A 15,343-nucleotide genomic window follows, 5' to 3' on the forward strand; every position below is an offset into this window, starting at 1 on the left:
AGGAGTTTGAGACCAGCCTGGGCAACATAGTGAGATGCCATCCCACAAAAAAGAAATTTTTTTAATTAGCTGGATGTAGTAGCATGTGCCTATAGTCTTAGCTACTCAGGAGGCTGAGGTGGGAGGATCACTTGAGCCCAGGAATTCGAGGTTACAGTGAGCTTATTATCACACCACTGCACTTCAGCCTAGGTTATAGTGTGAGACCCTTTCTCTGAAAAAAGAAAGAAAGAAAATTCTAATTATAATAGCATCAAAAAGAATAAAATACTTAAAAATAAATTTAACAAAATAAGTACAAAATATATACCCTGAAAACTACAAAACATTGTTGAAAGAAATAAAGACCTAAAATAAATAGAAAATCATCTTATGTTCATGGATCAGAAGACTTAATATTGTTTAGATGGCAATACTCCTCAAATTGATCTATAGATTCAACGATATTACTATTAGAATCCCCTCCCTGTCATGCAAGTGTGGTGGGAAAAAAAACACCAATAATTAAAAGATAAATAACCCAATTTAAAAATGGGCAAAGAACTTGAATAGACATTTCTCCAAAGAAAACATACAGGAGTATATAAAAGATGCTCAATATCATTATTCATCAGGGAAATGCAAATCAAAACTACAGTACCATTCAGACCCACTAGGATGGCTATAATCACATAGTCAGATAATAACATGTATTGGCAAAGATGTGGAGAAATTGGAACCTCTTACAGTGCTGGTAGGAATGTAAAATAGTGCAGCCATTTTGGAAAATAGTCTAGAAATTTCTCAAAATGTTTAAATGCAGAGTTACTACATGACCAACCAATTGCACTCCTCGAGAACTGAATCCACACAAAAATTTGTACGTGAGTGTTCACAGTGGCATTATTCATAATAGCTAAAAAGTGGAAACCACCCAAATGTCCATCGGCTGATGAATAAACAAAATCCATGCAATGGAATATTATTTGGTCATATAAAGGAATGAAGTACTAATACATGCTACATTACAACATGGACGAATCTTGAAGACATTACACTTAGGGAAAGAAGCAAATCACCAAAAAATACTTTTTTTTATCACTCCATTTATATGAATAGTCCAGAATAGGCAAATCTATGGAGAGAGAAGTATTTGTGGTTGCTTAGGGGTGGGGGACTTAGGGGACAATGGGGAATGACTGCTAATGGGTACAGGGTTTCTTTGGGGGTTCATGAAAATGTTCTAACATTTATTGTGGTAATGATTATACATCTCTGTGAATATTTAAAAACCATTGAATTGTACACTTTAAATGAGTGAATTGTATGCTATGTGAATTATATTTCAAAAGGTTGTTTAAAAAATTCCATAACATGAGCAGCCTGACACCGCTGATGGAATACTCACCTCTCTCTCCAATTCATCCTCCTCTTCCAAAAGATCATACACCTGCTCTAAAAGCTGAACTCCGAGGCCCTGAATTACATCAGCTCTCAAAACTTCAACTATTCTTTTGATCCTTTCAGAATCTGGCATGATAGCTAAAAAGCAATAACAAAGACAGGAAAAAATAACCACTTTCACCACTATAGCAATTACAACATAATTTTTTTAAAAAATCTTAAGATTCTTTTCCCTTTGACAAGAGTTTGATTTAATGACTTCATTTATATTTTAATGACTAAAATTTTATATATAAACTTGAGCTTCGTACCTCCCTACCACCACTACCACCTCCTAAACCTAAATAAACCACAACTAACTTGAAGAAAATCCACATGAAAAATCTCAAACATTTATTTATTTACATTTATTTTTAAAAATCAATTTTCATGCAACTTTTCAGGAATACATCTCTTGCATAAAACAAGATATACCTTTTATGGAGATATCCAAAGGAAATAATAATAATACCAAAAAAAAATGTACAGGCATTAGCTCCTTGACACATTTCTCCAAAAAACACATGCTCCACCTTGCTGTAAAGGAATAAACTTATCACCTGAAGGTAGCTCTTCAAAATGGAGTTCATCTGCCTCTTCTGCAACTTTCCCATGAAGTATCAGTGTGTCCCGATACTTCCGATGAAGTTTAAATTCTGACACTGGATTTGGTACTGGGAGATCGTCACAGCTCTCTTTAGAATCCAGTTTCAGGGTCTGAGTCATCAATTGTACCAAGGCACTCATTTCATTTGTATGACCTTTTCTGAAAAATAAAAAAAAATTCCTTTGTTATTTAATTGGCTTCATGAGAATTTTTCATTAAAAATTAGATGCAAAATGACCTTTAGGGAGTTCTGCTGACAAATGCCCAAGTAAATGCCTACAGACTGATCCTCTGACAACTATACACTGTGGACAAAATACAAAAATCAACTATGTGAAAGCTGGCCTGGCTCACTGGCTCACGCCTGTAATCCTAGCACTCTAAGAGGCTGAGGCGGGAGAATTACTTGAGGTCAGGAGTTCGACACCACCCTGATAAAGAGCGAGACCCAGTCTCTCCTAAAAATAGAAAAAATTAGCCAGGCATGGTGGCACATGCCTGTAGTCCCAGCTACTCAGGAGGCTGAGGCAGGAGAATCACTTGAGCCCAGGAGTCTGAGGTTGCTGTGAGCTAGGCTGATGCCACGGCACTCTAGCCTGGGCAAAAAAAAAAAAAAAAAACTATGTGAAGGCAATGGAGAATATACAAAATCTGTAGGCAGATCTTGGAGAGAAGTCAACACCTCTAAGCCTATGGGTAGGCCATAGGCAGATTAGAGTTCAGGACAACCACTGCCACTAGAAAGTGAGAGAAGAATCTTAGAAAGGAGAGGGCCTGAAAGAAACAGTCCTAGATTCTACATACAAATTCTGCCCAACCATTTCCAAATAACTTAACTACACTCAAGTACAAAGCTCAAGAATATTTAAAGAAACAAAAAGTACCAGCCTGAGCCCGGGAGTGGTGGCTCACACTCTAATCCTAGCACTATGGGAGGCTGAGATGGGAGGGTCGCTTGAGCTCAGGAGTTGAAGACCAGCCCAAGCAAAAGCGAGCCCAGTCTTTACTAAAAAAAAAAAAAAAAAAATCAGCCCCAATGAGGTAAAATTAAGTGTCTAGCAACCAGTCAAAAATTACCAGACATGCAAAGAATCAAGAAAATATCACACATGTGAAGACAAAGAAATCAGTTAATAGAAACAGACCCAAAAGTGACACAAGTGATAGAATTAATAAAATGAGGACATTAAAGCAGTTATTATAAATATATTCCATATGGCCAAGATAGAGGAAAACATGAACATGTTAGGAAGTATTAAAGATATAAAAAAGACCCAAATCAAACTTCTAGAGTTGAATAACACAATGTATTAAATACATGTGATAGGATTTTTTTTTTTTTTTTTTTGAGACAGAGTCTCCCGCTCTGTCACCCTAGCTAGAGTGTAGTGGTGTCATCCAGCTCACTGCAACCTCAAACTCCTGGGCTAAAGCAATCCTCCTGCCTCGGCCTCCAGAGTAGCCGGGACTACAGGCACGTACCATCATGCCTGGCTATTTTTTTCTATTTTGCTCAGGCTGGTCCTGAACTCCTGGCCTCAATCGGTCCTCCCGCCTCAGCCTCCCAGAGTGCTAGGATTACAGGTGTGAGCCACTGCATCCGGCCCATGGGATAGGATTAACAGATTAGATACTGCAGAAAAAAAGATTAGTGAATTCAAAGATATATAGCAATAGAATCTATGAAATACTGAACAGAGCAAAAAAGTAAAACGAATAAACAGAGAATCAGTGAGCTGTGGGACAACTTTAAGCAGTCTACTATATATGTAATTGGGGTCTCCAAGATAACAGGAAAAAGTCCAAAAAAATAATAGCCAAGCTGGGCATAGTGGCTCATACCTGTAATCTCAGCTACTCAGGAGGCTGAAGCATAAGAATCACTTGAGGCCAGGAGTTTAAGACAACCCTGGGCAACATAGCAAGATCTTGTCTCTTAAAAATATTTTTGAAAATTAGCTAGGCATAGTGGCATGCACCTGTAGTCCCAGCTACGCAGGAGGCTGAGCCAGGATCGCTTTAATCTATGAATTTGAGACTAGCCTGGACAATATAGCAAGACCCCATCTCAAAAAAAAAGAAAATTAGCCAAAATTTTTCTAAATCTGATGAGAACTATAAATCTACAGATCTAAGAAGATATTCTATAAGAATTCTGAATTAAAATCAGATGTGTTCATAGAGGAGATATTTTTAGCTCTAGCATATATCATGAACCATTTATAACATTATCAATGAGAGTACTACAGGTCTGAATACTACTATAAATATACATTTAGGATTAATTCAAACAGATATACTTTATAAAGGGAGACAGAAAAACAAGAACTTACCCTTCCTTGGAATCCCCATCTGACTTATCAGTTGAACTTGTAGAAGAACTTAACTCATCCTCAGACAGACAATGAATCGGTTTCCTTTCCTATTAATATTTGGAAGAAACACGATTCTATATGACAACCAGAATGTAATAGTCGAAAGAGTCTTAGATGCAATGACCAGAAACAATGTGTTCCTAAATGCAATTTTGAGGAGAAACTAACAAATATCCAAATGATATCCTGGTTCACCCATGAAGTTCACAAGGAAGTTTGAGGAATATCAAGGTGAAGTTTTACAAAGGCCCTGGAGAGTCTCAACTGTGAAGAAATTTCCTTTCCAGTGGAGAGTGATGACTAGTTCTAGCATTTCAACTCCTAAGTAGAGAGTTTGTCCCATAAAGAATATTGGTATTTTAAACTAGATCGAATGCCACCTAAATCAAGGCAATCTCAGTTTGCACTTAACTGAGACTGTTAAAGTGCTTTAAAGTGGTCCCCAACCTTTTTGGCACCAGGGACCAGTTTCATGGAAGACAGTTTTTCCACAGCCTGGGTTGGGGGTGGTGTGCAGAGCTCAGGCAGTGATGCTAGCAATGGGGAGCAGCTGTAAATACAGATGCTTTGCTGGCTCACCCACCACGCACCTCCTGCTGTATGCCCCACTTTCCTAAGTTTCATGGAAGACAATTTTTCCTTGGACAGGGCAGGGAGGTGGGGATATCAGAGCTCTGTGGCCCGGTCCCTAACAGGCCGAGGATCAGTACCGGTCTACAGCCCGGGGGTTGAGGACCGCAGCTTTAAAGGATTATCTGATACAATTACACACAAATCTTACAACCTTGGGAAATGGAGAGGGCAGCCTCCATTAGTGAAATAACTAAATGATGCTGTTAAAGAAACAAAACTTTCATTACTTTCAAAGAGCAGGAAAAATTAATCCCCAGGGTATTATATAGAGAGGCGAACATGGGTTGGAAACCTTGCAACTACTCATTTAGCCATCAGATGGTGGCCCTACATCATCCATAGATGAGAAGGTAAACTATTGACACAAATAGGAAACTGAGGAATGATTAGCAAGTGAGACTAAAATCTGGTCACACACATAGGTATATTGGTATCACAGCATGATAAGCAAAGTGTTGCACAATGGAAGCCCTTGGGAAGTCTCATTTTATTTTATTTCATTTTGAGACAGAGTCTCACTCTGTCACCCTGGCTAGAGGGCAGTGGTGTCACGGTATCTCACTGCAACCTCAAACTCCTGGGCTCAAGCAATCCTCCTACCTTAGCCTCCTGAGTAGCTGGGACTACAGACACATGCCATGATACACGGCTAATTTTTCTATTTTTAGTAGAGACAGGGTCTCATTCTTGCTCAGGCTGGGGGAAGTCTCATTTTAAAGACTACCTAAGAAATATTTTTAACTAGGATGCCAGTTGTTTATAAGAGTGTCTAAAAAAGTTATTTGTTTAATGGGTCAAACACAATCCTTTTAATTATGATTTACCAGTTACTTTCTTTCTTTTTTTTTTTTTTTTTTTTTGAGACAGAGTCTTGCTTTGTTGCCCGGGCTAGAGTGAGTGCCGTGGCATTAGCCTAGCTCACGGCAACCTCAAACTCCTGGGCTCAAGTGAGCCTCCTGCCTCAGCCTCCCGAGTAGCTGGGACTACAGGTGCGAGCCACCATGCCTGGCTAATTTTTTGTTTCTATTTTTAGTTGATTGGCTAATTTTTTTTTTTCTAGTTTTAGTAGAAATGGGGTCTCACTCTTGCTCAGGCTGGTCTCAAACTCCTGACCTCAAGCGATCCTCCCGCCTCGGCCTCCTAGAGTGCTAGGATTACAGGCATGAGCCACCGCGCCTGGCCCAGTTCCTTTCTTTATCAAGAGTGAAATGATTTAACTTAAGCCAGCCCTGTCCCAGAAATAAACAGAGCTGACATTTATAAGGTTTACTTTAATAGGCGTGTTAGATGTGGACATGTCCACCTTTTCCTTCAAGAGTGTGTGACGCACCTGAGCAATGCTGCAGTCAGAGGAGAGCTGTCGGGCAGGAGCAGGCTGGCCTTCCTCCTGCGGTTTCCCTGGCTCTGCTGCACTCACAGAAGCTCTCCTCACTGAAGAGCCTGAAAAAGCAAACACCCCCAGCAGTTGTTTGTGGTGGGCTGGCCTCAACCGCAGAGGGCTTTGCACTGGGTATGGAAGATACCCCAACAAGGGCCAGTCCTGAAGTAACATAAATAGTATAGTCATCATCACTCTGCTGTCTGACACCCAGCTGAAATCATAGCTCTGGGTCTACCAGCTTGGTGACCTTGGGCAAGTTACTTAACCCCTTAGAGCCTGTTTCCTCAGCTACAAAATTGAGATAATGCTACCTACCTTTGGCAGTTATTGTAAATATGAAATGAGGTAATACCTTTAAGATGTTTACCACAATGCTTGAATACTGGTCAGCATTCAATAAATGGAAACGGCTGGTACTATCTTTAGATAACAGTAATAAGAATGATCACAGCCCTCATCCCAGGGCAGCGTCATTCCCCCAGCTTCCTCTGTTCCTGAGAAGAGAGCACTTCCCCAACCAGTAGACTCTGGACATGGTAACAAGTTAAATATTCACTTGATTTCCAGTGTGAAATCTCCCAGGACTTATTGCCACTCAAAGCCCTCTTGCTCTCTTTTTAATATTCTGTATTAATAGACTGTATGTCCCAGATTCAACAGTCTATGATGGTTTCTTAAAAGGCTCAACTAAGAAATTTCAAAAACTCTTCCAAATCAATTTGCCAAATGGATTACTGCTGCTTGAAAGTCTTCTTTTTTCTGAGACAGGGTCTTGCTCTGTTGCCCAGGCTAGAGTACAGTAGCATCATCATAGCTCACTGAAACCTCAAACTCCTAGCTTCAAGCCATCCTCCTGCCTCAGCCTCTTGAGTTGCTGAGACTGTAGATGTGAGCCACCACACCTGGATAATTTTTAAGGATTGTTTGTAGAGATGTGGTCTATGTTGCTGAGGCTGGTCTCAAACTCCTGGCCTCAAGTGATCCTCCCATTTCAGCCTCCCAAAGTGCCAGGATTACAGGTGTGAACCACTGCTCCTGACCCTGAAAATCTTAATACCTCACAATCAGTACTAATGCTTAATTCCATGAGCCATAGTAATAGCTGCTGATAAGATGAAGAAAAGAGTTCAACTTACCTGAGGAGAACATCTCTTCCTGTGACTGTTTTAGTCGCCTCCTCTCTCTGGCTGATAATGGTCGATCCTTTTAAAGAAGGTCACAGAGTCACTTCCATTCCTACTCACAATTCTTATAACACCTACAATGCATGATGTATCATTCAGCATGAAGAAAAAGGCCTTGTACTGGCATTTAAAAGCATGTCCATTGGAAACCAGTCCACATTAGGGTTATAGCTACTAGCAAGAAATGATCATAGCCCTCATTTCTAGGAGGTGCTTATTTTTTGAAAGGGCAAATGGAGACTCTCACATTTCCTATATTCAGAATCTACTTGATCTCTTTGATTAACTGGAAGTGACCATCTCTGACACCATTTCAATCAAAGCTTCTGCTAAGAATCACAAATCTGTCCCTTCTAGTGTTTGGCAAGAAGCAAGGCTAAGATATTTCAATTTAAAACTTCACAATATACATAGGATTTTACAACCAAAAAGCTTTATAAGGTTTTAAAAAACTCAATATACATTCCCACAAACCTTTGATGAGGACATTTCACTGGTCCTTGAACTGCTCACAGACCCAGTGATCATGCTACTTTGGTTTTCAGCATCTTTTTGTGTAGATACAATATCCACTTTTCCAACAATGGGATGAGAGGGTAAAAGTTGAGGTGACTCATGGAACTTAAATAATTAAAAAAGAGGGGGGAAAAAAAAAGAGGGGGAGATTATCAGTTTCATATACAGCCATCTCCAGAGTTTCCCTGTCAATAGGTTCCCTATGTATTTCGTCAGTGATTTGCTCTTAAAAACTTCAAAACATTGCATTTTGGAAAGAGAATCTGCCAAAAGTAAATCACCATCTAGGAAGTTTATGGAGAGGGTGGCTGTGAAAGTTACTTCAAGAAATGAGGTGTCAACATGATTTTGTGCAGAAAACCAGGAAAGAACTGTTCATCAGTATAATACAGAAGGGGTCAAAGATTTACCCTCATTAGCCTGCTCCTTTAACTTTCAAAATAATCTGCCCATCTTTGCTGGGGAAGATAAAATCCTTCATCTGCTTCCAGCTCCACTGATATTTGAAAACTGATATTTAGCATCTTGCCATTGCCACCCTTCTCCATATGTTCCTTTCATTTTCTTATGTGTCTTTTTGGCAACTGTTAATCATTCTAAATAGAAATTGAGCTTCCCAAAGTCTATCTCCCAAACAGCAGCACAATGAATTACTGCAAAGAGATCTCCACCAACCTGTCTCTTTCCCCCACTGTGCTCAGTCTGTTCTCTCTTCTTCTGCCGTTGCTGTCGAGACAGGGAAGGTTCAGACCCAGAGCTGTGTGGCTGTAAACCTGAGTGGACTCTGCCCTGTTTTTCTTTAATACATTCACCAGCAACTTGGTCCTTAAAAATAATATGAAACAAACATACCAAAAAAACCCCCCACAGAATAATGAAATAGTCTTTTGAACTTCCAAACAGCCAAACCCTCCATATCTACTTCTTTTTTTTCTTCTCCTCCTCTAGTACTTTTAAAATGGTAAATGAAAATGAGAAGGCGGAATAGTCTTTCTCCAAATGAATGCTTATTTGCAGTGCTGACAGCCAAAGACAAAGTGCTGATATCAGTTATCTAAATGTTCTGGCTTTTTTTCTCTTCTCCTAAATAAAAAAATTATTTTAATTAAATTATTCAAATCGTGATTAGCCTTAAATTACTCGTTTGATTAATTTTTTTTAAATCTCTTCATAACTTTTAATAGGTTTTCTGTTGTTAAAATGAACAAATGTCTGAAATGAACTCCAATTTAATATACATTTGCTTTCCAAGTAAACATCAGTTATTTGGATATACCCTAAAGAAAACAAAGAAAAGAGCATTGAGTTTAGATGTTAGATGGAGTTAGGAGTTAGATGGAGTCTTATGGGAGAAACTTAATCTTCTTGAGCCCAGTTTCCTCACTGAAAAATGGATTTAATGCCCCCATACATGGTATTACTATCTGAGGATTAGCTGAGATGATACACTAAAAGTACTTAGGACTGTGTCTAGCACATATTAGATGCTCAAAGAATGAGAACTATTGGTAGCACATTACCTTTTAAGTTATAAAGATCACCAGGGACTTAGAATTTTATTTGGATAGATGGTTTTAGAAACTAATGCATACCAAGCATTAAAATAAAATAGATTCTTACTTGCATTTACTCATTCATTCATTCGTTTATTCAGAGTTGGGGTCTCACTATGTTGCCTAGGCTGGTTTTGAACTCCTGGGTTCAAGCAATACTCCTATCTCAGCCTCATGAATAACTGGGACTACAGGCATGTGCTACTGTACCCGGTAGATTCTTGCATCTATTTTTACCAATTTTGAACTATCAGAATATCTAGGTTTTCAAGTATAAGGACACTGATAATTGAATATCATTCAATCAACATATTTTTATCAAGAACCTACTATGTGGAACATTTTAGAAAGAAAAATGAACAATGTGATAGTAATATAAGGTGCATTCTAACAGCCATTATCATTTTGTTTTTTTAAGAGATGGGATCTCGCTCTTGCTCAGGCTGGTCATGAACTGCTGACCTCAAGGGATCCTCCAGTCTTGGCCTCCCAGAGTGCTAGGATTACAGGCATGAGCCACGGTGACAGGCCCCTAACAGCCATTATCATTAAGACAACATTTTTCTTTTTTTTTTGAGACACAGTCTCACTTTGTTGCCCTGGCTAGAGTGCAGTGGTGTCATCATAGCTCACTGTAACCTCAAACCCCTGGGCTTAAGTGATCCTCCCGCCTCAGCCTCCCAAGGAGCTGAGACTATAGGTGTATGCCACCACACGCAGCTAATTTTTCTATTTTTTGTACAGACAGGGTCTCGCTCTTGCTCAGGCTAGTCTCAAACTCCTGAGCTCTCAAGTGATCCTCCTGCCTCAGCTTCCCAGAGTGCTAAGATTACAGGTATGAGCCACCTCACCCAGCCAAGACAACATTTTTATATCTCTGGCAAACACAAAACCATAGGTAAAATAACTTGTAAATTTATTCTTCTAAGAGTATACCTAATATGGGATGTAAAATATGGTAAATGATTAATTTTACAATATTATTACATAATAATCTAGCTAAACAAGGAGACCAAGAAAACACACAACAAATGATCCAATTCTGAAGAGGAAAATAAATGTTTCTCTACTGGTAATAAGTATGGAGTATTCAAAATAAAACTTAGTTATATGTACAAGAATAAGAAAAATTAAGGAGCTTCTCCATGAAATCCAATTAGTCCTAAAAAAGTTCGTCCACTTTTATGAAGAAGAAAACAAAAATGAAAACAAAAGGTAGAGGAAATGCCAGACATGAAATTCTATCAAACAAACAAAAAAGCCTGCTCTAAAAAGCCTGGTGTAAGAAAACAGATTCAATCAGGAACAAGACAAGGATGTCCACTCTCACCACTTCTATTCAACACTGTACTGGAGGTTTTAGCCAAGGCAATTTGGTAGGAAAAAGAAAGAAAAGGATTCCAGATTGGAAATGAATAAGTAAAACTATTATCTCTATTCACAGATGACATGATCTTGTATTCAGAAAATCCTAAAGAGTCCACTTAAAAAAAATTATTTGAACCAATAAATGAGTTCAGCAAGGTTGCAAAATAAAAGATCAATATTAAAAAATCAATTATATTTCTATACACTAGCAATGAACAACCCAGAACTGAAATTATGAAAACAATTCCATTTACAATAGCATCAAAAAGAATAAAATACTTAGAAACAAATTCAACAAAATGAATTCAAGACTTGTACAATGAAAACAACAAACATCATTGTAGGAAATTAAAGAACAGGACAGGTGTGGTGGCTCATGTCTATAATCCTAGCACTTTGAGAGCCAAGGCAGGAGGATTGCTTAAGGTCAGGAGTTCGAGACCTGCCTAAGCAAGAGCAAGAGCCCATCCCTACAAAAAACAGAAAAATTAGCCAGGCGTGGCAGCACTCGCCTATAATCCCAGCTACTCGGGAGGCTGAGGCAAAAGGATCGCTTGAGCCCAGGAGTTTGAGGTTGCAGTGAGCTATGATGACGCCACTTCACTCTAGCCAGGGCAACAGAATGAGAGCCTGTATCAAAAAAAAAAAAGACAGAGAGAAAGAGAGAAATTAAAGAAGACCTAAACAAATAGAAAGACTTCCCATATTCATAGATTGGGAGACTTATGTATTAATATAGCAATATTCCACAAATGATCTACAGAGTCAAAGCAATCCCTATCAAAATCCAAGCATTTTTTACAAAAACGGACAAGCTGATCTTAAAATTCACATGGAAATGTAGAGGACCCAAAACAGCTAAAATAATACTGAAAAATAAGAATAAAGTTGGCAGACTCATACTTCCCAATTTCAACACTTACCACAAAGCTACAGTAATCAAGACAATGTGTTATTAAGACAGACATATAGATCAATGGTACAGAATTAAAAGCCTAGAAATAAATCCTTACATTTTCAGTCTATTGATTTTCTACAGGGTACCAAGACAATCCAATGGGGAAAGAATAATCTTTTCAACAAATGGTGCTGGGACGACTGGATATTCACGTACAAAAGAGTGAAGTTGTATCCCTTCCTCACATCACACATAAAAATTAACTCAAAATAGATCATAGACTTAAATGCAAGAGGCAAAACTATAAATTCTTAAAAGAAAACATGACATTACAAGCACAAGCTACAAAAGAAAAAAAATAGACATAACTGGATTTCAACAAAATTTTAAAACTTTTGTGTTTCAAAGGATATCATCAAGAAAGTGAAAAAACAACTCACGGAATGGGAGCCTTTTTTTTTTTTTTTTTTTTTAGAGATGGGCCCTTGCTCTGTCATCCAGGCTAAAGTGCAGAGATGCAATCATAGCTCACCACAGCCTCAAACTCCTGGGCTCAAGTGACCCTCCTGTCTCAGCCTCCTAGCTAGCTGGGACTACAGGTGCATGCCACCACACCCAGCTATTTTTTATTTTTATGTTTTTAGAGCTGGGGTCTCACTATGTTGTCCAGGCTGTTCTTAAACTCCTAGCCTCAAGCAATTCTCCCACCTCAGCCTTCCAAGGTAGTGGGGTTACAGGAATGAGCCACTGCACCTGCCTGGAGACAATATTTTCAAATGCTATATCTAATGAGGAACTGGTATCTAGAATAGATACTCTTACAATTCAATAGTAAAAAGATAAATAAACCAATTAAAAATTAGCAAAGAATCTGAACAGATTATTTCTCCAAAGGAGGTACACAAATGGCCAAAAAGCATATAAAAAGATGTTCAACATTATTAGTCTTCAGGGAGATGCAAATCAAAACCCCTTCACACCTACTAGGATGGCTATGATCAAAATGATGGACAATAACAAGTGTTGACAAGGATGTAGAGAAACTGAGACCCTCAGATATTGTTGGTAGAAGTAAAATGATACAGTTCCTTTGGAAAACAGTTTTGTAGTTCCTCAAAAAGTTATACATAGAGTTACCATATGACCTAGCAATTCAACTCCTACGTATATACCCAACAAAACTGAAAACATAAGTCCACACAAAAACTTGGACATGAATATTCACGGCAGCATTACCCACAGTAGCCAAAAAGTGGAAACAACCCAAATGTTCCTGAACTGATGAATGGATAATTAAAATATTATATATACGTACGGTGGAAATTATAATGACAATAAAAAAAATGAAATACTTGGTACATGCTACACCATAGATAAATCTTGAAAATGTGCTAAAAGAAGACAGACACAAAAGACCATAAAATGTATTATTCCATTTATATGAAATGCTCAGAATAGGCAAATCCATAGGGACAAATGTTGCCAGAGGTTAGGGTAAAATAAAGGGGGAATGGAGAATAACTGTTACTGGGTACTGGGTTTCTTTTTGGGGTGATGAAAATATTCTTCTGTTTACACTGTTACACAGAATAACTGATTTCCCTAAAATGACAACTAAAGCATAATCAAACAACATGACCCACATTTTTGTAATAGTACTTTCCAGTCCTCTCTCTGAAACCAATAGTTTGTGTGCGCGTATCACTCACCTGGTCCTTTCGCTTTTGGTCTTTGTTTAGAAGCTGCAAAGGCTTGACTGGTTCGTTCTTTGCCCCAGTGACAACATCAGAGGACCATGTAGGAATCAGTATTTCAGGATGAGCACTGGACTTAGTAATATCCTGCAGTGTCTCCTCCTTCACTTGAGAAATATTGCATTTACCTTCTAACTCATTAGATGCATCTAAGTGTCTTGGTTGATTCTCTTGAACTAAGCCGTCACTCATTGAGCCCCTCCCTTCTGCAGGTAAGATGTCAATATTTACCCTACTGATCGTGGCTAGTGACTCTGTAACATTGCTCAAGTCTGGTTTGCAGGTGTGGCGTTTCAGACTAGCAGACTTCAAGGGACCAATGACCATGGGTTTCTCCTGGGATGAACATTTGTCTTCACCCTGAATGAAAATGTGTTTCTAAATTATTATAGCACTCTTCATACCATAAACAAAAACTAACTCAAAACGAAACAACAGGTTCCTCAAAAAGTTAAACACAGAATTTCCATATGACCCAACAATTCCACTCCTAGGTATACACTCCACAGAACTGAAAGCAGGGACTCAAACAGATATTTGTACACCAAAGTTTATAGCAGCATTATTCAAAATAGCCAAAAGGTACAAACAACCCAAATGTCTATCAGCAGACGAACAGAGAAACAAAATGTGTTATATATAATACATACAATGGAATATTACTAACCCATAAAAAGGAATGAAGTTCTGATACATGCTATAACATGGATGAACCCTGAAAACATGCAAAGTGAAATAAACCAGACACAAAAAGACAAATATTGTATGATTCCACTTATATAACATACATAAAATAGCCAAATTCATAGAGATAGAAAATGGATGAGAGGTTACCAAGGTCTGAGGATAGGGAGAATACAGAGTTATTTCCCAATGGGTACAGAGTTTCTGTTTGGAATGATGAAAGGGTTTTAGAAGATAGTGGTGATAGTTGTATGACATTGTGACTATAATTAAGGATACTGAATTATATACTTAAAAATGGTTAAAATGTAACCAAGTGGGATTAATTCCTGGAAAGCAAGGATGGCTATGCTCTAGCTGTCATTTTAGGGAAACCAGTTATTCTGTCTATCAGTTTAAACAGAAGAATATTTTCATCACTGTGAAAAGAAACCCAGTACCCAATAACAGTCATTTCCCATTCTCCCTTCCACCCAACCCCTGGCAACACTTGTCCCCACTGGATTTGCCTACTCTGAAGCAAGTGAAAATCAATCAATGCAACAGACCACGTGAACAGAATGAAGGAAAAAAACCAAATGATCATCCCAATCAATACAGAAAAAGCATTTGACAAAACTCAACACTCTTTCAAGATAAAAATAATTCAATAATCTTGGAATAGAAGAAAACTATCTCAACATGATAAAGGTCATATATGAAACACCCACAGTGAACATTCTACTTAATGGCAAAAGACTAAAAGCTTTTCCTCCAAGATCAAAAACAAAGCAATGATGCCCACTTTTGCCACTTCTACTTAATATAGTATGGGAAGTTCTAGCCAGAGCCTTTAGGCAATAGAAAGAAATAAAAGGAATCAAAATTTAAAAGGAAGAAGTAAAATTATCTCTGCAGATGATATGATCTTATATGTAGAAAACCCTAAAGATTACACATAAAAAAACTGTTGGAACTAATGAATTTAG

General features: G+C 38.2%; 1 protein-coding gene across 1 annotated transcript in view; it reads right to left on the minus strand.

Moving 5' to 3' along the window:
• NEK4 (NIMA-related kinase 4) overlaps nucleotides 1-15,343 on the minus strand; it is a 33,991-nt gene that overhangs the window by 7,338 nt on the left and 11,310 nt on the right. Inside the window, exons 7-14 of the mRNA XM_012645082.1 lie at nucleotides 13,647-14,051; nucleotides 8,794-8,943; nucleotides 8,077-8,223; nucleotides 7,555-7,621; nucleotides 6,368-6,477; nucleotides 4,363-4,451; nucleotides 1,983-2,188; nucleotides 1,388-1,521 (exon numbers count right to left, since the gene is read on the minus strand). Coding sequence (XP_012500536.1) covers nucleotides 1,388-1,521; nucleotides 1,983-2,188; nucleotides 4,363-4,451; nucleotides 6,368-6,477; nucleotides 7,555-7,621; nucleotides 8,077-8,223; nucleotides 8,794-8,943; nucleotides 13,647-14,051 — 1,308 coding nt within the window. The remainder of the gene's footprint in view (nucleotides 1-1,387; nucleotides 1,522-1,982; nucleotides 2,189-4,362; nucleotides 4,452-6,367; nucleotides 6,478-7,554; nucleotides 7,622-8,076; nucleotides 8,224-8,793; nucleotides 8,944-13,646; nucleotides 14,052-15,343) is intronic.

Source organism: Propithecus coquereli, unplaced genomic scaffold, assembly GCF_000956105.1.
Source record: "Propithecus coquereli isolate 6110/MARCELLA unplaced genomic scaffold, Pcoq_1.0 Scaffold1, whole genome shotgun sequence".
NCBI classification, from domain to species: Eukaryota; Metazoa; Chordata; class Mammalia; order Primates; family Indriidae; genus Propithecus; species Propithecus coquereli.